Genomic DNA, 24,994 nt, shown 5'->3' on the forward strand with positions numbered 1-24,994 from the left:
CTCACTTAAATGCTCGGCAAAGGTTATCCCTTTCCTTAAGCTTCAAATTCACAAGCTTTCTAGCTACAAAAGCTTTATTTTGAGCTGCCTTTCTTTCATAGAAACCCTTCAATTTTACCCAAAGAGATTCTGCATTAGTCTCTTGAGATACATGATGAAACACACTCACATCGATGCATTGTCTAATACATCCAATGGTTTTTCTATATAACTTTTCTCAGCCTTCATCAGACATCTCACTTGGCTTAACACTATCACCCTCGATAGAGTCATGCAAATCCTTATAGTAAAGGACATCCTCCATCATCAGCTACCAAATCGAATAATTTGATGTTGAGAATATAATCACAATGCTCATATATATATTTCTATCTGTGAATTAAATTAAATATAACCCAAGTTGTTGGGTTAAGATGGCTTGACCTCGGTTAATTAATTCAATTGCCTAAGTTGATCAATTAGGTTAAATTACATGCAAATCGTGGAGGCACCAACAAATCACCAATTAAACTAAATGCAGTGGAAATTTAATTGACACGGTAATTTGTTGACAAATGGGAAAAACCTCTCGCAAGGCAAAAACCCCACTGGGTGATTTTAAGGTCACCACTGTCAAGAATCCACTAATCAACAATCAAGCAATTATAAGTATGAGGAATCTTACCACTACCTTGTCCTATCCTGAAATACCAATGTACAGTTGAACTCTTGCTCTAATACTCAATTGGACTTGATCTTGCAGTAGCCTTCTTTCCCTTGATGCATAAATCTCCAATCTATGACTAATCCTTTTGCACGGATCTTAGTACATGACTAACTCCAGCAACTTGAATGGATGTTGTTGGCTTCAACGTTCTTCACTTCATCAACAATGAAGATCAGAAAATACTTGGTTACAAAACCCTATAGCTTACAAACGCAGTAGCTTCTCACAAAGAAAATAAAGCTCTTGGTCTCTGTTTTCATGTATGATGACTTTTAAAATAAGCTTTCATAAGTCTAAGGTTGTGAGAAAAGAAACCCTAAACAAATACATCAACGTGGGCTGAAATTCAGATATGGAAATTATGAATTTGTAAAGCTCGATAGATTGAACTGGTGTTGAGCTTGCCCAGTAAATCTTGATAGATGCCATTTGTCGAGTTTCAGTAAAATAGTTTTTCTTCACTTGCTTCTTGGATCAATTTTCATGTCTTTAATACAATCACTTGTTGTGTATCAAACCCAATTTAGGTCTACCCAAATTACAAGTGCGTTTTAACAAAGGATTAGCCAATTAGATATAAAATATGACCCCTAACGCAAGCAACAGAGAAAATAATAAAAGAAACCAACCAATAGGAACACCAAGAATTACATGGAGAACCCTCTATTGTAGAAAGAAAAATCACGGGCCAAATTTTATCAATCCACTATAGGAAGATAAAGATTACAAGTTACAACACTCAAGTTATACCCAAAACCTGAGTTCACAACATATTAGGAAAATTCAATAATACCTCTAGGAACAAATAAAACCTCATCACAAAACCTAGTAATAAGATCTTCCACTCTGAATACTTCAACTCTTTGTAATTGTAGCACTCAAATAATCATACTAGAGAAAATCCTAAATTTATCTTCCTTGTGTGTCTTGAGCAAAAGAAAAATCAAATTTTCTTTTTTTAGCACTCAAATAATCGTACTAGAGAAAACTCCAAATTTATCTTCCTTTTGTGTGTCTTGAGCAAAAGAAAAATCACATTTTCTTTTTTCCCTTAGTGCCGCACAAAACACTATTCTTTTTCCTTCAGTTGACTTTAAATTTGTGTTTCACTCTTTAGTCTCTCTCTGAATCTCTCTCTATCTATGAAATACACGTACTAAGCTTTATATAAAGCATTCAAGCCACCTAACATTCCTTATATAATTAGGAATAGAAGTCTTGGACTTCTTGTGCAATTGGTACACCTACTTTTATATGAAATAGGATTCCATGTGGTCTGGACTGTATTAGGTGAGATGCACCTTAACACAGACTTGAATTCCAACCATCGACCCCAAACACGTATTAGAATTACCATCAGGTTTAGATTTAGCCGTAATTTTTGAAAATGCAAAATGGTTTTTAGTACCAATATCTTTATAAATTAGCTCTACATTTCTTTTTCTATTCAAAGATGAATCTTCTTGGATGATGAACCCCTCCCCCCCCCCCCAAGATTGCGCAACTTGGGCTGTTTGGCAGGAGGCACTACTTGCTTTCGGAAGTAGGATTCACAATTCAAAACACTCCATCTCCCCTAACCCCAATCTATGGTGCACCACTGGTCCTCCAAAACTATTTCCACTTAAGAGTGATAGTGATCGTTGGTATGAACGTGAGAAAGATCTCACAAATGAATTATATGAACAAAGAAAAATATTTTTTTAAAAAAAAATACACAAACATCAATGTTTTACATGGTTCAACAATAGACCAAGTTCACTGGGTAGTAAGGGATGAATTTACTATATCAAATAGATTTTATAAAGTGTTTAAACACTCAAAGAGCACTCACAAATAACAAAATATTTGTAGACCTCTCTCAAACTAATTCAAAGTCTCTCCCTATGCAGAAGGACTTTTGGGCCAAAGCCACAAAACACTTTGTAATATTGGCTATTTACAATACTTCAATGCCTATTGTTTGTGGATAAGAAATATATTCCTTGGTAGACAAGAAATACCAATTTACTTCTACAATAAAGAATAGATATTTTCCTTTCATAAAATAAATAAATAAAAATGGATGAAAGAAAGAAAGAAGAAAGCAAAGCAAGGCAAATTAGGAATTTGAGATAGTTTTTAACTAATCTTCACCTTAACTCAAATTTCACCAAGAAATGTTCACCTTATCTCAGGGAATAACATCTATTTTTGTACGTTTAGACCCCTTAAACCAGATTGTTTAACCTAATGTATTAACCAAGTGATAACTTAGATTAATTATTCAGATCTAGGTTAAACACAAATAAACTATATCATGCAAGGATGCAGAAAAGTATATAACACACAATATGATGACCCTGGAAAATTGATGAAACGAACTGTTTTAAGATAAAAACCTGGGGAGGATTTGACCTGACTATCCTCAAGATAAAGTAAACCCACTATAGAGAATTGAAGTTTTCACCATCAGATTTAACCCTAAATCTATTACTACCTCATGTAGTAACTTACTGAAACAACCACGTGCAAGTCAAATTAGGAATTTGAGACAATTTTTAACTAATCTTCACCTTATCATAGGGAATAACCTCTTTGTTTGTACGTTTAGACCCCTTAAACTAGATTGTTTAACCTAATGTATTAATCAAATGATTACTTAGATTAATTATTTAAATTTAGGTTAAACACAAATAAACTGTATCATGACAAAGATGCGGAAAAGTAAATAACACACAATATGATAACCCAAGAAAACTAATGAAATGAACCATTTCAAGATAAAAACTTGGGGAGGATTTGATCTAACTATCCTTAAGATAAAGTAAATCCACTATAAGAGAATTAAAGCTTTTACCATTAGATTTAACCCTAAATCTATTACTACCTCATGTAGTAATTTACTGACATGACCACGTGCAAACTTCGAATCTATGGACTTCTTCTCTTCTCGAATTTACACCAACACAAGCCGCCTTATTTGTGACTTTAAGATCCCACTCAAAGGTTTCAGATCATCATTAGTAATGATCTTGATGCAACAATTATGTTCTACTAATGCTTGATTGTAGTTCTAACTCTGGTAGATTCTTGTGTAGTTAGAAGGTACAAAACATCTCAGATCTCACAAAGTGTAACAAACAAGTTTTCCAAAAGTCTTCAAAATGTGGCTAGGATTTTCCTTTTATATGTGGAGAAGTTTAAATGAAACCGTAAACGATTTTCCTGGCTTAGGCCTGTTTAAAAATTCTGCAGAAAAATTGGACATTCGATTTTTTGATCAGTCGAGCAAGGTAGAACCACACTTCCTTTTTCTACAATCAGCTAGACTTGAACCTTGAAACAACCACTTTTAAGCATTGCCTAAAGATATAGACTAGACATGTTTTGTTCTTAGGCCTATTTAAAAATTCTGCAGAAAAATTGGACCTGCGATTTTCGATCGGTCGAGCCTAATCCTCGATCGGTCGAGCAAGGCAGAACCACACTTCCTTTTTCTACAATCAGTTGGACTTGAACCTTGAAACAGCCACTTTTAAGCATTGCCTAAAGATATAGACTAGACATGTTTTGTTCTCAATTTGCCAACACAATACAAATATGATTCTAAATATTTAAACCTAAATCTTTAGAACCTAACACTCTTAGATGCATTTATTGTACACATGCATTATATACAATAGCACTCATAATTGTTATTTTGATGAATTGTTAAGAAATGTTATGAGAGTCTCATATTATAATTATGGTGAGCAATTTTTTATTTTTTGAGAAGGAAGACTTTGAATATTATTAAGAAACAGGCAAATCGGCTTGATAAGCAACAAAAGTATGGAATGGAACATCTTTCATCCAAACAGAAAAGCTAGTGACATGACATGAATGTCTAACTTGGTTGTGAGTTATAGGGTTACCATCCCTACCAACATGTAAGAAACTAATACAATTAAGCAAGCATGCAAACATTTAAGCATCCCAAATTAAAAGACCAAAAGAAGTTTAAGAAGAAGAATCATCCTTTAGTGCTTTCATTACAATCTCCGACTCTCCCTCAAGGATAGCCTTTTCAAATCCAAGCTTTAGGAAGAATTCAAGTGCTCCTTTAGCAATAATCACTTCCAGTTCCATAATAGAATGAGGAAGAGGAATGTTCTGAGATAAAGAAGTCATGAACATGCCTCGGCTGTCTTGAATGATCACACCAATACCTAATCTATCCTCATCCTTAAACACAGCTCTGTCAAAGTTAATTTTATATCGATTCTTAGGAGGCGGAGACCACCTAGCACGAGTTATGATCAGTGCTAATTGCTTCCTTGGCTGGGCTGCCCGATACTCCATTAATAATTCGACAGCTTGCTGCAATACTCCATTAATCTTCATATTCTTTCATGTTCTTCTTCTACTGCTTTATTTATTAAGTTTTGTTAAGTTTATCTAATTTTAAAATGTGTTTTGAGTTGTGTAATAGCATTATTCAAAGAAAGTGTATCACTTGTGTTTATATTATATTAAGTTTTAAAGATATATGATCAATTAGGTCCAAAACTTATGCCATATGGGAGTTTCTTTTTTGAAAGCCCAGCCAAACTCATGCATTCATAATAATAAAGAGTCAGAATACAGTTTCAATTTCAGTCTCTAGGTGGCAAATCTTCCAGCCATACAATTTCAGTCTCTATTTCTCTAGCAAACTAAGCTAATGAATGTGCAACGGCATTAGTGCTACGCCAAACCCAGCTTGTGGACAGACATTGTAAGCCCGCCATGAGACATTGGATATCCTCATATATGTGACCCAGGCGGGAACAGTTAACCCGAGATGATGATATGGCCTTCATAACATTTACATTATCCCCCTCGAGGATTAGCTCGAAAAATCCCACATCCACTGCAAACTCTAGGGCCTTGCGGCAAGTCAGCGCTTTCGCTTCCTCACTGTTTGTGATTGGTGGACCTCTGGCTGAATAGGTCGCCATTACTTCCCCCTTCTGGTGGACCTCTGGTTGAACAGACCGCCATTACTTCCCCCTTCTAGTTTCGAATAACTGCACTGAAACCTGATGATCTCATGCTTGTAGACACCGCAACATCGAAATTCAGTTTGTATATCAAACTCGATGCTGGTTTCCACGTAGCAACACTCCCATTCATGGACGTCTCGATGGCCAACGAATCCTGGGCATTCTGAAAATCCTCCAATAATTCTTTGGCTCATTGATTGAGCTTAGCTGGGTCTTGAATGTGTCCCCCATGAAGGATCCAATTCTGTTGATTCCATGTTATCCATCCTTGCACCAAAAACAACTTAAACTCTTCCATAGACAACCTGTCCATCATGTTCTCCACCAATTGCATAATATCCCGTGGGCCCAGTACACTCTTTTGTATTCTGCCAAAGCAACCTGCCCACACATCTTGCGTCACGCCACATTCCCACAAAACATGAAGCACAGATTCCGGTCCTCCCTTGCAAGTTTTGCATCCTTCATCCTCTATTATCTTACGTAGAAACAGGTTTTCCTTGGTTGGTAGGATATCCTGACATACCCTCCAACCAAAGATCTTTATTTTGTTGGGAACGCGAAGCCTCCACAGCTTTTCCCATATATGACTTCTCCTGGTTGGCCCAGAACACTCACCTAAGTCCATTTCCTCCCTTGAAAGTCTTCTTGCGACATGGTATCCAGACTTCACCGAATAAGCTCTACTTTTGTTGTGGAGCTAGAATACCTTGTCCATAATGTATCTCCTACTCAAGGGTATTTGTAGAATTGCCTCAGCATTGTCTCTGTGAAATCTACTCCCTATAAGTTCACGGTCCCATGCATGCCTTTCCCAATCAATTAAGTTTGCAACTCTCCATTCCCAATCCTCTTCTACAAGCGAGTGAATTACCTTGTTAGATGGGTAGCTAGGGATCCATTTATCCTTGGTGACTCAAATAGCGGATCCATTTCCAACCCTCCAACAACAACCTTTCTTCAAAATTGGGCGGGCAACAATAAGGCTCTTCCACGTATATGAGTTGTTTGGAGTATTTGAGGCCTCCAAAAAACTTGTTCTCAAAAAGTACCTTGCCTTTAGGAAGCCAAAAAGGAGCAAACTTTGATCTTGAATAAGTCGCCACCTTTGTTTTGCCAACATAGCTAGGTTGGAATTCCTCAAATCTCTAAAACCCATCCCTCCCTCTTTTTTAGGTTGTGATAAGGCACTCCAGCTCTTCCAATGAATTTTCCTCTCATCCGCAATCTGTCCCCGCCAAAATCTTGCACACATAGAATTCAACTCATTGCAAAGTTTAACTGGAAGTAGAAAGACCCCCATCGTGTACGTCGGAATGAAATGAGCCACTGCTTTAATTAGCACCTCCTTTCCTACTCTAGAAAGCATCTTGCCCTTCCATCCTTGAATTTTTTTTCCAAACTCTATCCTTTAGGAAGGAGAAGGTTTGGAATTTAGCTCGACCAACAAGAGTGGGTAAGCCTAAGTAAGACTCAAACATGTCCACTTCCTTGACCCCTAGCTCATGCTTAATCCAATCCCTTTGTGCTCCTTTAGTGTTGCTACTGAAGAACACCGAAGACTTCTCAAAATTAATACATTGACGAGAAGCAGCTTCATATAAGTGGAGAGTTTGGATAATAACTTGGACTTCATCCTTATTGGCTTGGCAAAATAGCAAGGAATCATCTCAAACAATAAATGGGAAATACTCGGAGCTCTCTTGCAAACCGATATGCCTTGTATCCCCCCTTCCATCTCTACTCTAGCCAACAATGCAATAAAACCTTCTGCTCATAACAAAAACAAATAAGGGGACAAAAGGTCTCCTTGACGAAGCCCCCTAGAGGGGATAATGTGGCCATAATGTTTACCATTAATACATATAGAAAAAGAAGGTGAAGTAACACAACCCATCACCCCATCAATTCACACTTCGAGGAGACCCAGCTTTGCCATAATAACATTAAGAAAGGACCACTCAATGCTGTCATAAGCTTTGCTGATATCTAACTTCAAAGCTAGAGAGTCTTTTCTGCCCTTTAACCTATAGTGCATACTATGTAATGTTTCATATGCAACCAGCACATTATCAGTGATGAGGCTGACAGGAACAAAAACACTTTATCGTGACCAAGCCATCCACATTGGTACAGAAGGTGGGGAGTTGCTCGTACTTGAAGGTGACCCAAGTCTTCCCTCCTTCAAGGTTTACTATGTTTCCCCCTCTTTGAAGAGGTTTATTAAGTGGTAAATCGACTTGGATTCTCATGAATCGCTTGCTCAGATAACCATGACCGTTTCTCAGTCTCAATGTAGCGCCCCAAACTATTTCCTAGATCTCTTCCTACCTCCTCAGACAAGTTCTCAAAAGGAAGGCCCTAAATCTGAACCCAAAAAGGTGAGTGGGTGAAGTCTACATTGGAGATTGATAAGCCATTCCTTCGTCTGCACAGAAGCATCAAGTTATTGTCAAAATTCCAAGGGCCGTTTCTTTCAACCCATTCCATCTGATATTTTGAGGTGAACTTGAATTGGAAAATATCCTTCCCAACATCAACTATTCTCACATCTGAACCCATCTTCCAAGCAGCTCTAAGGGTGTTCTTAAAGGCCCATTGGTTCTGATACCTGTTCAAAAGGAGCTTACCAAAAAAGCTTTGAGCAGAGACAGAACCAGGATTCAAATCTGAGGGAGGCCAAAGCTTAAAACATTTTTTTATGAAAATAAAAACTAACATGTATTTCATATTCAATAAAATACTATATATAAAATAAATGTTTTTTAAACATTTGATATTATAAAAATGTCAACAAAGTATAACATATAAAATAAGTGTTTCTTAAACATTTCAACACATTTATCAAAATGGAAGTTGACGCTATTTCAGAAGAGATCCAAAATATATATATATATAAGGGCAAATCTTAATTTTTCAAATTACATATGTATACCATTTTTTTTTTTTACTTGGGGGGGGTTATTATTCACATAAAAATAATATATAATAAAAAGGAAAAAGGCTTCAAAGAAGGTACTTGATAAAAAAAAGTGCGATTTAAAACTCAGTTCAACCTTCAAGTGAAAATTTTCTTTCCTTTTTTTTTTTTTTTTCCCTCAACTCAAAGAGTAGGAAGACATAAGCAAGGGATTCAGTCATAACTTAGCCTTAATGTACACTAGTTTTTTTTTTTTTTTTTGGGTGGGGGATGTCCACTTCTTCATCTTTTGTAAGGCGAAGATTTCGAAGGCCCTCAATCATGTTCTGGTCCATTGTAGAGAGGCAAAGGGTGAAGGTTACGGGATGTCTTTACAGGGTAGTGAGAGGAAGAACCCATAGAAAGGGAGGGGGACTCGAGTGTTGGTCGGGAGAAATGGGCTCCTACAAAGAGAGAATCTTTTTTGAGCTTATTTTAGCTTGCTAATTAATCACAGCTGATGTAATTAAAGCATTGATGTCATCGCTAATCAGCCCCCACTTACATAAACTAGGAATAAAAATAAATGAGTTATAAAAAATAAAAATAAAAAATAAAAAGACAATATATAGTAATTTATACAAATACTCCACGTGACAAAATAAACCACCACTAATATAAGAACTTTCAGAGAAGTATCAAAATAATTATTGAAGCTATAATCATATTATAATAATAAAATCTCACCTCAAAGTGCGCAAACATCATTAACTCCCTTCCCTATAAATCTTAAACTCTCCAAAGCTGGTTTCACCGACACACCTGAAAACTCTTTCATAAACTTTTCCGAGCCAAAGAAACCAAAACAAAAGAAAAAGCCTTTCCATTTATAGTAGTATATATCATTTACATTAATGGACTCAGACTTGGCTGTCCTCGAATGGATTCGACAGTACCTCCTCGGCGAATCCGAAACTTTCGACGATGTTGAGGTGTGCCTTGGCAACGTTTTTACGTCGGAGACTACGAACTGGGGCTCATCATCGCTGTTGAAGGTGGACGACGACAACAACGTTAACTTCGGGTGGGTTCCGTCGAATGAAGGATTCGACGACCCAGTTAAAGCGACGCGACGAGAAGCGAATAAAGAAGCTGTGGCGGTGGCGCGGGAGACTCACGCGCCGCATTACAAGGGCGTGCGGAGGAGGTCGTGGGGGAAGTACGCGGCGGAGATAAGGGACCCAAAGAAGAATGGCTCCAGAGTGTGGCTCGGGACTTACGTGAAGCCCGAGGATGCGGCTTTGGCTTATGATCGAGCAGCTTTTAAAATGCGTGGCAGTAAGGCTAAGCTTAATTTCCCACACTTGATTGGCTCGAATATGGCGGAACCGCCAAGAGTCACCCACAAACGCCGCTCGCCTGAGCCATCATCGCCCTCGGATAACGGCTCCGCTGAGTCGAAGAGGAGTAGAAGCCGGAGTGGCTCAGTGGTTCAAGCTGAGTCGAGTAATGGAAGCAGTACAATAAAGGAGGTTTCAAGTGAGGCTATGGACACTTGGTACTCATCGGTTAATGAATCATTTACAATGTGGCCTTTGGATTATTCAAAGTTATTATGATATTACAGATTCAATGATTAAGTTTATAGATAATTTCTTTGAAGTTTTGTTTAGTCTATGATTTTTGTAGTTTAACTGGCATTTGTTGATGTTTCCAACCAAGATGTACAAGATTTAACACTTTCTACTTCCAACAATCGAATTAAGATTTAGCAGTTAACAATCTTTTGTCGTTAATTAAGATCTGGATCCTGACTGAAATTCCATTCCATTAATAGCTCATTAGCTTTATAAAATCTAATAGTCTCCATAGCTGTATCAACATAACCAATAAGAGCTGAAACTAGCTTGGGATATATTTGATAAATTAGCGTTCAATTCCTTTGTTAAAATTTCAGAATTACGTATTATCTTCCAAATGGGAACAGTTGCTCAAGTAGGAATGGATAATTAACAAGTAAATGTAGTCAAGTTCTCTTCGTATAAAATATCAAACAGTGCTAATGAGCCACAAAGTTGTTGTTGTTGTTGTTGTTATTATTATTTTGCTTAGATCAATCACTGTTTGTTTCTTAGGAAATGTACTTGGTGCAATTATATTCAAAGTATAATGAATTTCCCTCGAGCCATCTGTTGGGAAATTTAGACCCTGAAATAACCAGTTTAAAAACCATGTTGTTAATTAGATATATTATAAATAACTATTAGTTAAACAAACAAACAAACATCATATTGTGTCAATAACATGAACAACAGAATAGTAAATAAGACAAAGATATGATGATTCAAGAAAACTAATGAAACAAACTAGTTTCACAGTAAAAAAACTGGGGAAAACCTTCCTAAAAAGTAATCCACTTGTACAAAACTTTTATTTCTAAACTCTAAAATTCCAGTAGATGAACTTACAGTAGAAACCTTCTACTTCTTCAAAACTTCTGAACTCTCCAATATATAAACACTCCACCCACAATCACAATCGAAACCTCCAATTGACTTCAAGAAACTCTTGAAGGTTTTCTTCGCGGCAGCAAGTTTGTGGTGATTCAATCCCCAATATAATCTTCAGATCTACTTTGAAACTCTTTAATTTGATAAAATAAAGAAAACTTGATTACAAAACTCTAGCCGTATAAATAGAGTCTCTCTCTCTCTCTCTCTCTCTCTCTCTCTCTCTCTCTCTAAAATCCTTTTAATAGATGGCCTATAATGTACTTTAAATATAGGTTCAAACAGATTTCGATTCGGGCTTCAAACGAATAAATTATAAGCTTTTTCACGTTGTTGATTATTTCTAATCCGAAAACATTATCCTAACACCATCATTTAGCTCCTTATAAGATAAATTTAGGAGATATTTATGATTTATCTTAATTTTATTGGATTTGAACAATCACATGTACACATTCTTACCCCAAAGTGATCTTATTTAACGTACTTTTTTCCCTACGCAATTTATATTTGAATGTATGATTAATTAGGCTTTATGATGCGTAAAACTATTACATTTAGATGTAACATGTTTTTTTTATTTGCCTAGAAGAGGTAGGGGAAATATATCGCACGGGCACTACAAAAAATACGTAGAAACTTGGTTATAGCTATTAAATACAACTTCTACTAAAACAAATAGACATTGTTACATATTTAAAAAAATTAACTGTTGGATTGTATGTTTTTTATGTTCTCAATATGTATGTCAAATTTTGTGTCAATTAAGTAATATTTATTATTCAATCCATAAACTTATTTTTTATACATAATTTTAGACTATAAAAACTTGAAATTTAAATATTTAATTGATAACATAATTATTGATTTTTTTATCTTTTAAAAATTATGTAAGTATGAAGGACATTATACAAAGAAATTGTAATCTAATGGTAAATTTATCAAAATCCACATCCAATAAAAAGACATTGAGTAAAGTTATAGCCATTAATTATAACCAAGTTTGTAACCAAAATTTGTCCAAAAAATAAATTTGACAACACCGATGGCGTCTAGTTATGTAGAGCATACTATAATCGATCAAATTTATTGAAAATATATAAGGTTTTATGAATTTAAAGAAGAAGAAATTATCCGAGTGTCAAATTGTCAAATGAGGTGGGCAATAATGCGGATCACAAAATGATCAAACATGTTATAATTGCTTTAATCATCACATTTACTTTGCTCATACCCTGTGGTACTGACACTAGTTCATGTTATTCATTTTACATTCCCATTTAGCTAGGTCAATAAAAAACAAGAGAATCAAGTCTTGAACTGATTCATATTTGTGTTAGTTCCTTCAAAAGAAAGTGTTGTCAAATATGGTAATAAAAACAACGAATATGATAATTGGACTTTTACAATTTTTTGTTGTCAATTATTATGACCAAAACCAATGTCCCTATCCATCTTAATTTATTTTTCTTTTGTTCAATTAAGTAAGGATAGTCAAACTCAGGCTTGTCACGTGCATAAGTAGAATAAGACAATGTTTATAAGTCACAAAACACCTATCTTCCTCTCTCCGCATATTTAGTTATATTGAATAGATGTAAAAAAAATTTCAACCTATGTCTTACAATCAATTTAAAACACTAATCGATTTTAGATATAGCAGTATTCAAATCTCAAATTTCTTATTCGATAATAGTGACATTTACTAATTAAACTAATTAGAACCTGCCACATATTTATTTATTAATGTCATTATCGTAGTGTAAAAGAACATGAAAGACATAAAACCATATATGCATATGTGGAGATTTGTTTTCCTTTTAAGCAAGACATATCCTATCCCTTTTGATCGTCAACTACTTTCCCAGTATTGTAAGTGAACTGCGAAAGAAGTAGAAAGTGTAAAAGAGCATGAATTCCACATGTTATTTCGACCCAATTAATTTACAAATATATACTTAACCATGTCTTGCATGTCCAGCTAAGTTGTAAGTTACAGAATTGTCATCTCTACCAATATGTAAAAAACTAGTATAAGTAAACAAATCGGCAACTAAATGAGCACATTGAATTAGGAGACCAAAGGAAGCATGAGAGGGAGAATCATCTTGAAGAGCTATCATCACTGTCTGGGAGTCTCCCTCAAGTATAGCTTTTGTGAAACCAAGCTCGAGGGAGAAATCAAGTGCTCTTCTTGCTGCAATTGCTTCTAGTTCCACAACGGTTTGAGGGTGAGGAATGTTTTGAGATAATGAGGCCATAACCATCTTGCAATAGTTACGAATTATAAATCCAATACCTACTCTATTGTCCTCCTTAAGAATGACGCCATCAAAATTTACCTTGTAAGAATCCCCAGCAAGTGGAAACCATTTTTGATGGGGAAAAATCCTAATCCCCTCTATGTCTATGTGTGAATTAAAATTAATAACTACCAAGCAATAACAATATTATGGAAACAAAAATAAAATTCAGCAAGCACCACATAAACACAACCACACAAGAATACCAAATTTTACGTAGAAAACCCTCCAGTGTAGAGGGAAAAACCACGGGGCAGCTCTGAAAAATATCCACTATGAAATAGAGATTACAACTATCAAGTTTATACTAAACTTGAGTCTACAATAAATTGGATATGCAACAAATAAACCTCAACAAGTAAATACAATCTCACCAAAAAACCAGTAGCAAAATCTTCCTCTGAATACTCCAACTCTCCATGGTTGTAGCACTCAAAAACTCCATGAAAACTCCACCAATTTATCTTCCTTGTGTAACTTGAGCAAAGAAAAATGTCTCTTTTTTCTTTTTCACTCTCTCACACTCTTACTATTTTCTCTCTATCTTTTCAGACTGCACCTCCTGAAGCTCTCACTTGTGTTTTTCTCACAGTGGCCGAATGGCCCTTTCTTGCTTCAGCTTTCCACAAGGCCGAATGTGACTCTCTGTTTTACACTTCAGCTCTCTGCCAGGCCGAATGGCCTTTTGTTTTCTTTTTCTTTCTTTTTCTTTTCCTTCAACGTGTCCAACACGCTTAAGATCACTTCTCATTAAGAGAAGTCAGGCCTCCCATGCATGCTCAGCTTTGCATTAAACCAAGTTTGACTTTGTGGGGCTTGAGAAGACAAGCTCATAAATGAGCTTTGACAAGAGGCAAGCAAATGGGCTGGAATCAAAGGTGTCACGTGCACCTAACAATCTCCCCCTCCAACACACTACAGAGGAGATCTTCAACCCAAGTCTTTAATTAGAATTCATGCCGGCCAACTCGACACAAAGCTTTAGCTTCTCTCTAGACACAACTTTGGTCAACATGTCAGCTGGATTTCATCTGTGTGAATCTTCTCTAATCCAAATAATTGTTGTTCAACAACTAGTCTCAACCAATTGTATCTCACCTCTATGTGTGACATACACACAATGATCTGTATTTGTCCTCGTGTACTCGTGACCCACCATGAATGAGTCAAACTTCTTGTACCACTGTCTTAAAGTTTGTTTCAAGCCATACAAACTCTTCTTTAACTTGCAAACCATGTGTTCTTTCCCTTTCACTTTGAATCCCTCTGGCTGATCCATGTAGATTTCTTCTTTCAAATCACCTTGAAGAAAAGCTGTCTTCACATCAAGTTGCTCAATCTCAAGATCCAAGCTAGCTACTAATCCTAAAGCTACCCGAATGGAACTTATCTTGACTACTAGAGAGAATATCTCATCAAAGTCAATCCCTTGTTTCTGACTAAAACCCTTAACCACTAATCGAGCTTTATACTTCACTAACTTATCACTATCTTTCTTCATCTTGAACACCCATTTGTTTTTCAATACCTTCTTGCCTTTAGGAAGTTCCACCAAGTCATAAGTCTTATTCTTGTTCAAAGAATTCATCTTTTCATGCATAGCCTTCAAACAACTTTGCATATCCTTATGAGACTGTACTTTCTGAAAACTTTCGGGCTCCTCCTCTTTAGTAATCATAGTATACTTAGAAGTGGGGTATTTAGTCGATGAATGACGTTCTCTAGTAGACCTTCTCACCTGAGGTTCTACCATCTCTAGTGGAGGAGGCTACTCCCCCTGCTCAACACCATCTATATCTATCACATCATCACCATCAACACCTACATGCTCATCAACATCAAATTCAGTTGGTTCATCACCATAATTTTCATCTTGTACCTCTTCCCTATTTGTGGCATTTTCTGAGGAAGAAGAGGTAGGTGTAAGATCAGGAACACCTCCAACTGTAGCTTTAGGCTTCTCAATTTTCTCAAAGTCTGCCAAGTTTTCATTATCATGAAAAACTACATCTCGACTTCTGATCATCTTCTTTTCTTTTGGATCCCATAGCTTGTAGCCAAATTCTGCATCTCTATATCCAACAAATATATAAGGAGTGGATTTGCTATCAAGTTTTGATCTTTGTTCCTTAGGCACATGTACATATGTCTTGCACCCAAATACCTTCAAGTGAAAGTAAGAAACATTTTTTCCTGTCCATACTCTTTCTGGAATATCAAAACCCAAAGGAACTGATGGAGATCCATTAATTAGGTAACATGCAGTCACAACAACTTCACCCTAGAATGACTTAGGCAGATTAGCCATTCTCAACATGCATCTGATCTTCTCAACAATAGTGTAGTTCATCCTTTCTGCCACACCATTTTGCTGTGGAGTACCAAGAACTGTCTTCTCATATCTAATGCCTTTCTTGAATCAGTAACTCTTGAATTCATTAGATGTGTATTCACCTCCGTTATCATTACAAAGGCACTTCAAAGGCTTCCCTTTCTCTCTTTCCACCATGGCATGGAATTTCTTGAAATGCTTAAATACCTAGTCTTTTTTTTCAAAACATAAACCCACACCTTTCGTGAAGCATCATCAATAAATATAACAAAATATTTATAGCTACCTAAAGTCTCAACATCAATGAGACCACATACATCAGAATAAACAAGATCTAATACATTGGGTTTTCTAGTAGAGGGTATATTAAATGAAACTCTATGTTGTTTACCAAATAAATTAAGTCACAAGGATTTAGTGACGTACCTTTGGCAAAGAGAATGAGAGACTTCTTTGCCAAAATCTGCAACCCTTTTTTCACTCATGTGAGCCAGCCACTTATGCCACAAGTTAGGTGAAGAATCCTCCTGAGCTGCACTAACAACATCCTTGCACAACTTTACTTGTGTCTTGTAAAGTGTACAACAAATTTTCCCTCTAACAAACACTAATGATCCTTTGCTAAGCCTCTATTTTCCATCATGAAAATAATTGTCATAACCTTCTCTATCAAGAACATGAGTGGAAATCAAATTCAGACGAATATCCGAAACATGTCTCACATCCTTCAAAACTAGGGTGTATCCAATGTTAGCCCTAACACATATATCACCAATTCCCACAATGTCTGCATAACTATCATTGCTCATCTTCACTCTCCCAAAGTTTCCTGCTTTGTATGAAGTAAATAACTCCTTTTTAGGAGTGACATGGCAGGAAGCAACTGAATCAATCACCCATTCAACATAAGGATCTAAAACTGTACAACAATCATCTTGTCCTATGGCTAGGACCTCATCTTCCAACACTATAACAGTAGCAGTGTTCTCATCATCTACCTTTTTCTGATTTTTATCCTCTTTCTGTTTGTTCTTCCAAGCCTTACAATTTCTTTTTATGTGACATTCTTTATCACAGTAAAAGCACTTGAATTTTCCTTTTGATTCTGACCGACTTCTGGATTTACCTCACCCTTTAGAATTTCTACTCTTACTTCTCCCCTTGTTCTCTGTGACAAGAGCATGTGCAATATCCTTGCCCATATCCTTTCTTCTGGTTTCTTCATTTAGTAAACTATCTTTAACCATGGCAAGTTATAACACACCATTCGGAGTAGAATTATTAAGTGACACTACCAAAGTCTCCCAACTGTCAGGTAAGGAATTTAGAAGCAATAAAGCTTGCAACTCATCATCTATTACTAGCTTCATTGTAACTATCTGATTAACCAAGTCTTGGAACTCACTAAGGTGCTCGGCAATGGACTTAACCTTCTTAAGCTTCAAATTCACAAGCTTTCTAGCAATAAAAGCTTTATTTTGAGTTGTCTTTCTTTCATAAAGACTCTCTAATTTTTCCCAAAGAGCCTCTGCATTTGTTTCCTGAGATACATGGTGAAAAACACTAATGCCGATGCATTGTCTAATACACCTGATAGTTTTTTTATTTAATTTCTCTTAGTCTCTATCTGACATATCACTAAGCTTGGCACTATCACCCTCAACAGGGTCATGTAAATCCTTGCAATAAAGGACATCCTCCATCATCGACCTCCATATCGAATAATTCGACGTCGAGAGTTTAACCATAGTATTCATAGTCATATTCACCATTTATTCCAACACAAGATAGTCAAACCCAAGCAATCAAAAGCTCTGATATCACTTGATGGGGAAAAATCCTAATCTCCTCTATGTCTATGTGTGAATTAAAATTAATGACTACCAAGCAATAGCAATATTATGGAAACAAAAAAAATTTCAGCAAGCACCACATAAACACAACTACACAAAAACACTAAATCTTACATGAAAAACCCTTTGGTGTAGAGGAAAAAAACAACGGGACAATTTCGAAAAATATCCACTATGAAATAGAGATTACAACTATCAAGTTTATACTAAACTTAAGTCTACAATAAATTAGATATACAACAAATAAATCTCAAGGAATAAATACAATCTCACTACAAAGCCAGTAGCAAAATCTTTCTCTGAATACTCCAACTCTCCCTAGTTGTAGCACTCAAATTTTATGAAAACTCTACCAATTTATCTTCTTTGTATAACTTGAGCAAAAAAAAAAATCTCATTTTTCTCTTTCACTCTCTCACCGTGTTTGTTTCTATCTTTTCGGACCGCACCTCCTGAAGCTCTCACTTGTGTTTTTCTTACAGTGGCCGAATGGCCATCTCTTGCTTCAGCTCTCTCTGCTTCAGCTTTCCACAAGGCCGAATGTGACTCTGTTTTTCGCTTCAGCTCTCTGCCAGGCCGAATGGCCTTTTGTTTTGTTTTTCTTTCTTTTTTTTCTTTCCCTTCAGCGTGTCCAACACGCTTAAGATCACTTCTCATTAAGAGAAGTCAGGCCTCCCATGCATGCTCAGCTTTGCATTAAACCAGGTCTGACTTTGTGGGCTTGAGAAGACAAGCTCATAAATGAGCTTCGACAAGAGACAAGCCAGTGGGCTGAAATCAAAGGTGTCACGTGCTCCTAACAATTTTGACAGTGGTCGGGCTGGTGTTGGTTGCTTCCTTGGCTGAGCAGTCCGAAATTCCAGTAAGGAATCGATTGCACGCTGCTGCATTTGGTTGACTGGGAAATTAACCTGGTGGTGTAGAGCGAACTTTGTTACGCCTGAACTAGATTGTCCAAGCCACCATTGCAAAAAGTTCAGCATTGCACCCAGATTCAAAAACATGAGAGAGGAGGTGTGGAAAATTTTTGAAGCTGGTTTGTCCTCTGAAATTCCATTGTGGGTCACCATCCCATGCTTGTGTAAGAATTGGACAAGACCATGAATCGTGGAGAGCGTCTTCATGTTGGTTGGAGCAATGAGGGCACGTGGAGTCTGCAATCACACATCTTCGGATCAAGTTTGATTTCGTGGGAATAGCATTTCGGCAAGCTATAAAGAGGACAGTAACGTTAAATCCCATTGGCGAGTTATATCTCTTGATCATTTGATTATGAAATCTCTTGATCATTTTATTTAATTTCCATATTAAGTGAGTCTAAACATTACCGGAACAAAATTAAATAAAATGACCCCGAAAGTTATTCAAGCAATTCTTTATATCTAAAAATTGAGTTTCTTTTTTTTTTTTTTTTACTTTTTTCTTTTTTTCAACTACATTAGGAATTAAAGGCTTTGTGGATTCTAGATATAATGCATTTACGGTTATATATTAAGGATTCTAGGGTTTTATTGACAAGTAATATTTGTTTGAATTTTTTTTTTTAGAATTTTTCCACATATGCAATTGTATTTTTCTGTTGGATCATTTTAATGTTAATTAATTAAAATGAATAAATATTACAATATAAATGTAAAGATGTGAGAGTGAATAGGAAAGATGAAGAGTTAGTGAAAATGTTTAATCCTACATTAAAAAAAGAAATATACTATTTTATTATTTTTAATTGTAGTGATTAATTGGCTAATATGAATTGACACAGATATTGGGCTTTTTCATTCTTAAAAAACTCCTTATCTCACCATTAATTGTGTAACTCCAGCCCATCAAATTAATTGTTCGACTGTTGTATCTTGAGGGAGACAAGTCAAATAGTATTGTGTAATTTTTCTCTTTAAATTAATAATATTATTATTCAATTTCTCATTGTGTTATTTTCTTTATTATTGTGTTTGCACCAACACTTTCTAAAGCTTATATATTAGAGCATCTTCAACAGATTCTCCAAATTTTTGTACTGTTTGGAAAATGAACAGTGATTTTTACCTTTTAGCTACTCACTTTTTCACGTACACTTTCTAACAGATACTTTATCACATTCTCTATTTCATTTAAATATTATTTCTCCATTCATTCTTTATTCTTTTTTTATCATCATTTATTATTTCTATATTCATTCCAAACAATTATATTTTTTAATGAAAAGTGTTATATTCACAATATTTTTCACAATACTTTCACAAGAATCACATCAAAATCTTATTTAGAAAGTTGTTACTAATTATAATTTGAACTCACCATTGAAATTATATTTTTCCTCACCAATATTAGCTAATAAAAATATGTTACTTAAAATTTATTGTGAAAATATTGGGGTTGCAATAGCATTTCTAAATTGTATTTTTCCTTTCTTTCTTTCTATCATCCACAAGTTTCCTTTTTTTTTCTTTTTCTTTTTCTTTTCTCTTGATTTTTCTCCACCACACATGTATACCCTTTATCTCTATCATCTCCTTTTTTTTCTCTACACTTTCCACTTGATTCCAAAACTCTCTGTGTCTTTCTTTCTCCAACTCTCTTTCTCTACTTTTTTTTTTCTTTTTTCTACTTGATTTCAAAACATTATCTAGCTCTCTCTGTGATAAGAAGCGGAGAAAGAGGTAGAGAGAGAAAAAACAGATGAGTTAGATGGCTCCGCTCTGCTGCGCCTTCGCTCTGCTCTCTGTGCCGCCGCGCCTTCCGCTCCGCCGCTGCCGCTCATCTTCCTCCCCAACGTAGCCCAGATGGTAGATGGCTTGTGTATTTTTTTTTTCCTTTTTTTTTCCTTTTATTGTTATACTTTGATTAATTTTAAGATTATATTTTTGAGTTTGTATTTTGATTATACTTGAGTTTAGAGATGTTTGAGAGAAAGATTGTTGTGTTTGTAGCCGTGAGAGGAGACAAAAAGAATTGTTTTTTTTATTGAGATGTATGAATTTTTTAAGCAGAAAAAATCATTTGGAGTTGCTACAGTGTTCTCTAGATTAAAAGAAGTACCGTAGCAACTTCAAAAAAAAATTTTGGAAAAGTTTTGTTGATAGAGAACTGGTTGGAGCATGTACAGTAGCATTTTTTGGAGAAAAAATAAAGATACCGCATCTATTGGAGACGCTCTTAGCTATCCACTTTTTCAAATACACTTTCCAACAGATTCTCTATCTCATTTAAATATTATTTCTTCATTCATTCTTTATTCTTTTTTTATCATCACTTATTCTTCCTATATTCATTCCCAGCAATTATATTTTTCAATGAAAAGTGTTATATTCACAACATTTTTTGCAATACTTTCACAAGAATCACATCAAAATCTTATATGGGAAGTTGTTACTAGTTCTAATTTGAACTCACCGCTAAAATTATTTTTTTACTCACTAATATTAGTTAATAACAATTTATTACTTAAAATTTATTGTGAAAATATTGTGCTAGCATTTTTTTAATTGTCATTTCTTATTTTTTATATTATTTTTCCCTCTGTCATCCATGCATTTCTTCTTCTTCTTTTTTTCTTCTTCTTTGTTTCTTGGTTTTTTCTCCACCATACATGTATCCCACTCCTTTCCTCTATCTACCTTCTTTTTCTTTTTCTAGTTCATTCTGGATCATTTCTTCAGCTATCTCTCTCTCTTTTTCTCTAGCTCATTCTTTTTTTACTTTTTCCATTTCTACTTGATTCTAGAACACTCTCTCCCTCTATCTCACTCAAACAAATTATCTCTCATACACACATAGATCATCGGCAAAGAAGTGGAGATTAGCGTTCTACACAGATCAGCGTTCTACACAGATCAGCGTTCTACATGTTTTTTTTTTTTTTGTTCTAGTTTGATTAGTTTTATTTTATTGTTTATATTTCATTAGGCTTATGAGAAAGATTGTTTTTGTGTTTCAAATCTTTCGATTGGGTTTTGTGTTTTTGTTTTGATTGTGGTATATTACAGTTGAGATAAAGAGTGAAGAATGAAAGAGAAAATGAATAAGAGAGAAAGAATTTTTCTTTTTCAGTCAGGTATTTTTTTAAAATAAAATAATGTTTAGAGTTGCTACCGTGTTCTCTAGATTAAGAAAATTACTGTAGCAACTTCAAAAAAAATTGGAAAAATTTTGGATTTAAGAGCATCCACATCAGTTGGTAAATAGTCATGTATAATGCAAAAATTTCTCAATTTTACACATTTTGAGCAAAAAATCTCCTACATCAGTGGAGCTAAAACTGGGTAAAATCGTGCAAAATCATCCACGAACTACAGTAACCGGGTAAATACACACAACTACTGTAGCTCGTTTATACAATATTTTATCATTTTCTCCTTCGCTCCTTTTTTTCTCTCTCTGATCCGTGCTCAACAGACTCCATTCTCTCATCTTTTTCTCAACACAGAATATACACAGATATACTTTGCTCAAAAAAAAAAAACACAGACATACACAAACAAACACAGATCGGTGCTTGACTGGTCAAAGCTCGTGGGTCTTGCCGTGGATCGGAGCTCGTGGACGTTGGATCGGAGCTTGCGGATCGCGATCGGAGCTCGCGAATCACCTATCGGAGCTCGCGGATCGCTGATCGGAGCTCGCAGATCGCGATCAAACTCACGGATCGCCGATCGAAGCTCGCAAATCGTGATCGGAGCTTGCGAATCGTGATCTGAGCTCGTGATCGGAGAGGGAGTTAATCGAGAGGGAAAAGGAGTTGATCAAGAGGGAGAGTTGATTGAGTGGCAGAGGGAGAGGGAGAGTCTGAGAGATGGGTATAGAGAGAGAGAGCAAAAATCATAAATGAGTTGGGAGAGAGAGAGCACGGTAATTATATGAGGTAGTTGGGAAAATATTAAAATATTAAAGAAAAATGATTATTTAATTAAAAATGATGGTAGGATAGATGAACTGATGTGAGTGTTTTGTAAAATTGAATGTGTAAAATAAAAAAAGTGAGTTTTTAGTGTAAAAATGAGTTTTTAGTGTAAAAGTAAATGTGTAAAATGAAGGAACTGATATAAATGCTCTAAACATGCTATTGAAACGTGAATAATCAGTTTTTTTCTCCAAAAAATAGAGAGAGAACACCTATTAGAGATGCTCTTAGCTTGCTATTTAATCACGGCTGATGTAAGTACAGCATTGATGTCATCACTAATGAGCCCCCACTTATATAAACGAGGAACAAAAATAAATGAGTTATGAAAAAGGAAGAAAGACAAAATATATAGTAGTTTATACATATACTCCACGTGACAAAATAAACCACCACTAATAAGAACTTTCAGAAAAGTATCAAAATAATTATCGAAGCTACAATCATATTATAATAACAAAATCTCAGCTCAAAGTGCATAAAAATCTTTAACTCTCTTCCCTATAAATCTCAAACTCTTCAAAGCTGGTTTCACCGACACACAGGAAAACTCTTTCATAAACTTTTCCGAGCCAAAGACACCAAAACAAAAGAAAAGGCCTTTCCAATTATAGTAGTAGTGTATACCAATTACATTAATGGACTCAGACTTGGCTGTCCTCGAATGGATTCGACAGTATCTCCTCGGCGAATCCGAAACTTTCGACGATGTTGAGGTGTGCCTTGGCAACGTTTTTACGTCGGAGACTACGAACTGGGGCTCATCATCGCTGTTGAAGGTGGACGACGACAACAACGTTAACTTCGTATGGGTTCCGTCGAATGAAGAATTCGACGACCCAGTTAAAGCGAGGCCACGAGAATCGAATAAAGAAGCTGTGGCGGTGGCGCGTGAGACGCACGCACCGCATTACAGGGGCGTGAGGAGGAGGCCGTGGGGGAAGTACGCGGCGGAGATAAGGGACCCAAAGAAGAATGGCTCCAGAGTGTGGCTCGGGACTTACGAGAAGCCCGAGGACGCGGCTTTGGCCTATGATCGAGCCGCTTTTAAAATGCGTGGCTGTAAGGCTAAGCTTAATTTCCCACACTTGATTGGCTCGAATATGGCGGAACCGCCAAGAGTCACCCACAAACGCCGCTCGCCTGAGCCATCATCGCCCTCGGATAACGGCTCCGCTGAGTCGAAGAGGAGTAGAAGCCGGAGTGGCTCAGTGGTTCAAGCTGAGTCGAGTAATGGAAGCAGTACAATAGAGGAGGTTTCAAGTGAGGCTATAGACACTTGGTACTCATCGGTTAATGAATCATTTACAGTGTGGCCTTTGGATTACCCAAAGTTATTATGATATTACAGATTCAATGATTTAGTTTATAGATAATTTCTTCGAAATTTCGTTCAGCCTATGATTTTTGTAGTTTGACTGGCATTAATTTGTTGATGTTTCGAACCGAGATGTATAAGATTTAACACTTTCCAATTCCAACAATCGAATTAAGATTTAGCAGTAGTTAAACAACCATCTTTCGTCGTTAATTAAGATCTGGATCCTGACTGAAATTTTCCATTTATAGCTCATTAGCTTTATAAATTCTAATAATCTCCATAGCTGCAGAGTTGCTCAAGTTGGAATGGATAATTAACAAATAAATGTAATCAATTTCTCTTCATAGAAAATATCAAACAGTGCTATTAAGCCACAAAGTTGATGTTGTTATTTTTATTTTTATTTTTATTTTTATTTTTTTTGCTTCAGATCAATCACTGTTTGTTTCTTAGGAAATGTTCACAGTGCAATCATATTGAAAGTATAATGAATTTCCCTTAGGCCATCTATTAGGAAATTTAGACCCCGATTGATTGAATAAACATGTTTTAGAACTAAGTTCTTAATTAGATCTATTATGAATAATCATTAGTTAAACAAACAAACATCAATATTATACACAATAAAATAGTAAATAAGACAAGATATGATGACTCAGGAAAACCAATGAAACAAATTAGTTTAATAGTAAAAAACCTGGGAATTAACCTTCCCAAAAAGTAATCCACTGTAGTAAAGAGAAATTTTCAATTTAGAGTCCGTTTGGATACAGCTGAAAACTGAAAATACTATAACAAAATAATTTTTAAATGTGTGAATAGTGTTGCGAGTCTCATTTTTAATTTTTTTAAAAAAAACTGAAAATTGCATGAACAGTGCACCACTGTGCGTGAACAGTGACCGCACAATGGTGAACAGTGCGTCATGTCTCCTGGTTGAAATCTGTGCACAAGGAAAAAAAAAAGTCTAAAACGTGAAAATTCCAAACGCAGGCGCCAACCTCTCTATTCAAACCCACCCTTAATACAAAACCTTTGTCTCTAGGCTTTACAATCTTAGTAGATGAACTTACAGTAAAAACCTTCTGCCGCTTCAAAACCTCTGAATACTCCAATATATAAACACTCCACTCATAATCACAATTGGAACCTCCAATTGACTTC

At 35.8% G+C, this 24,994-nt stretch overlaps 2 protein-coding genes across 2 annotated transcripts; both read left to right on the forward strand.

Moving 5' to 3' along the window:
* Nucleotides 1-9,479: 9,479 nt before the first annotated feature.
* Nucleotides 9,480-10,254, forward strand: LOC142614591 (ethylene-responsive transcription factor 13-like). The gene has a single exon (XM_075787146.1). It carries the CDS (start codon nt 9,526-9,528, stop codon nt 10,228-10,230), a length of 705 nt encoding a protein of 234 aa, XP_075643261.1. The 5' UTR covers nt 9,480-9,525; the 3' UTR covers nt 10,231-10,254.
* Nucleotides 10,255-23,059: 12,805 nt separating this feature from the next.
* On the forward strand, nt 23,060-24,004 carry LOC142614412 (ethylene-responsive transcription factor 13-like). Its single transcript, XM_075786933.1, has one exon. It carries the CDS (start codon nt 23,148-23,150, stop codon nt 23,850-23,852), a length of 705 nt encoding a protein of 234 aa, XP_075643048.1. The 5' UTR covers nt 23,060-23,147; the 3' UTR covers nt 23,853-24,004.
* The last annotated feature ends 990 nt before the right edge of the window (nt 24,005-24,994 follow it).

Source organism: Castanea sativa, chromosome 11 (genome assembly GCF_040712315.1).
Source record: "Castanea sativa cultivar Marrone di Chiusa Pesio chromosome 11, ASM4071231v1".
Classification (NCBI taxonomy): domain Eukaryota; kingdom Viridiplantae; phylum Streptophyta; class Magnoliopsida; order Fagales; family Fagaceae; genus Castanea; species Castanea sativa.

What these genes read in the sequence shown, in the direction of transcription:
- LOC142614591 (XM_075787146.1), top strand. Translation starts at nt 9,526, where the DNA reads ATGGACTCAGACTTGGCTGTCCTCGAATGGATTCGACAGTACCTCCTC.
- LOC142614412 (XM_075786933.1), top strand. Translation starts at nt 23,148, where the DNA reads ATGGACTCAGACTTGGCTGTCCTCGAATGGATTCGACAGTATCTCCTC.